Source organism: Cebus imitator, unplaced genomic scaffold, assembly GCF_001604975.1.
Source record: "Cebus imitator isolate Cc_AM_T3 unplaced genomic scaffold, Cebus_imitator-1.0 Scaffold317, whole genome shotgun sequence".
NCBI lineage: Eukaryota > Metazoa > Chordata > Mammalia > Primates > Cebidae > Cebus > Cebus imitator.
In genome coordinates this window covers 2,016,070-2,018,438 of record NW_016107632.1, presented here as the reverse complement: position 1 = coordinate 2,018,438, position 2,369 = coordinate 2,016,070, and the positions used below count along the sequence as shown (strand labels likewise).

Here is a 2,369-nt window from a genome sequence, read left to right as displayed (position 1 = left end):
TCAGCCTCCCTCCTGAGTAGCTGGGATTACAGGAGCCTGCAATGATACCCAGATAATTTTTCTATTTTTAGTAGAGACAGGGTTTCCTCTATGTTGGTCAGGCTGGTCTGGAACTCCCAACCTCAGGTGATCCGCCTGCCTCGGCCTCAGAGTGCTGGGTTTACAGTCATGAGCCACCACGCCCAAAGAAGGGAATGAGTGAGACCTGGAGGTGGGCAGACCCAGGTTCACGGCCCAGTTCTACAGCTGCTGACTGAGCAATCTTGGAGATGCTGGCTGCCTGAACTGTGTGATCCTTATCTGTGAGACGGAGTACAGTAGCCAGCGTGATATCTGGCTCAGCTCCTCTGAAGCTGGTGAGGGACAGATGCCACCAAGAGAACCAAGCATGCTCCCCCAGGCTGGGGGAGCCCCAGGTATCTAGATTCAGCAGACAGCAGCTCCAAGCACACCTCAAAAGTTGGATTAAAACAAAATTGGCTCCCTCACGGGGGAGCCCCAGAGATCTAGATTCAGCAGAGAGCATCTCCAAACACACCTCGAAAGTTGGATTAAAAAAAATTGGCTACCTCAAAGGCTGGGTACCCTAGGGACGCTCCCATCTTGGTCACCTACCGCCTACCAGGATGCCAAGGTATGTAAATCACCGTTCCTCCCTGCAGCTACCCTAGAGGCACGAGTAGGATCAGAACCCTGAGCCTCCTGACTCCGGAGAGCCCAAGTTCCTGGCTCCTGGGCTCTGCCGCTGCGTGGCAGTGTCCCGGGGAGGGGCTGGGGCGCGAGCTGGGTGGGGAGGGAAAGGCGCCCGGGCGCCCCGCGCTTGCCTGTCGGGTTGCGGGCGCTCCATCCCGGCCGGTCCTGGGTCGTTCGTGCTGGCTCCGCGGGCAGCGACGGCGGCGCTGAGGACGCTGGAAAGCAGGCGGGCGATGACTGTGCCGAGCCGCGGCCGGTCACATTTATGCTCGGCGGGTCACGTGGGCCAGGCGGAACAGCTGATGCCCACTTTCTGGCCGGGAGTTGCAACACCCGCAGGGGCCCGCGCCCAGCCCGCCCCGGGCCAGTGAGCGGTCATATGACCCTCGGGAAACAAAGTCTGGCCATAGGACTTTTAGAAAACACACACACACACACACACACACCACACCACCCCCCTTTAAGGAAATCACTCACACACACACACACACACCACCCCCCTTTAAGGAAATCTAGCAGCTGCAGGCTCTGGGTGTGATTTTGTTCCATCCTGAGCCACCCCCCCACCCTGGCCACGCTTCTGCTCCCTGTCCCCATGGGACTTGATGCACCCCAAGTATCACGGAAAGTTCCAGAAAGCTGGGAGGTAGCGCTTCTCAGAGCAAGAGGCTGGTGGGCAACATCGGGGACTTAGCAACCCAGACCCTGCTGTCTCCAACTCCCTAAAATGTCACCTGCTGGAATCCTCTGCTGACAGCTTGTCTTTCTCACACCCACTTTATTTATTTATTTATTTATTGAGACGGAGCTGTTGCCCAGACTGGAGTGCAATGGCACACTCTTGGCTCACCAAAACCTCCACCTCCACATGTTGAAGCGATTCTCCTGCCTCAGCCTCCGAAGTAGCTGGAATTACAGGCACCCACCACCACACCCAACTAATTTTTGTATTTTTAGTAGAGACAGAGTTTCACCATGTTGATCAGGCTGGTCTTGAACTCCTGACCTTGTGATCTGCCCACCTCTACCTTCCAAAGTGCTGAGATTACAGACCTGAGCCACTGCGACTGGCCACACCCACTTTAAATGTACATTAGGATCTGTTTTTTGAGTTCCTATCAAAAAACAGAGACTCGTATTTTCATGGCTTGTCCCTACAACTGTCCTATAGGGGTAGGTCACTCCCATTTTACAGATGGGGAAACTTTGGCTCAGAGGGATGCGGTGGTGTCACACATAAAGCAGGAAGCCGTGTCCAAACCCAGGGAGGAGACTAAGTCCCCGCCTGCCTCTTTCACACTCGGGCAGCAGCTGGTACCTGCCTGGACTGGGACACCTGTCATAAAAACTGCTTCCCTGTTGGGAGGTGTGGGACACTCTTCCAGCCACGTTCAGGTCTGACTTAAACTCAGTGACTGCTCAGGGCTCCAAGCACACCTGACCCTTGCTAATCGCCTATGGAATCAATTCCACATGAGGTGGACTGCTTAGGCCTCGGGGGAAATAGGGTGACTGGGTGAGCGCAGAGGACAAAACAAATGGACCAGATGATTCATAAAGCCCTTTCCCAATACCACGATTCTCATTATTTTTTTTTTAAGATGGCTTTCAGGCCTGGCATGGTAGCTCACACCTGTAGTCCCAGCACTTTGGGAGGTTGAGGTGGGAAGATTGCT

General features: G+C 54.9%; 1 protein-coding gene across 1 annotated transcript in view; it reads right to left on the bottom strand.

The window, feature by feature from the left end:
• Positions 1–1,898, bottom strand: part of HMOX1 (heme oxygenase 1) — a 13,139-nt gene extending 11,241 nt beyond the window's left edge. Inside the window, exons 1-2 of the mRNA XM_017504023.2 lie at positions 1,766–1,898; positions 825–1,459 (exon numbers count right to left, since the gene is read on the bottom strand). Of these exons, the coding sequence (XP_017359512.1) occupies positions 825–847 (23 nt within the window). The 5' untranslated portion in view covers positions 848–1,459; positions 1,766–1,898. The remainder of the gene's footprint in view (positions 1–824; positions 1,460–1,765) is intronic.
• Positions 1,899–2,369: the final 471 nt, after the last annotated feature.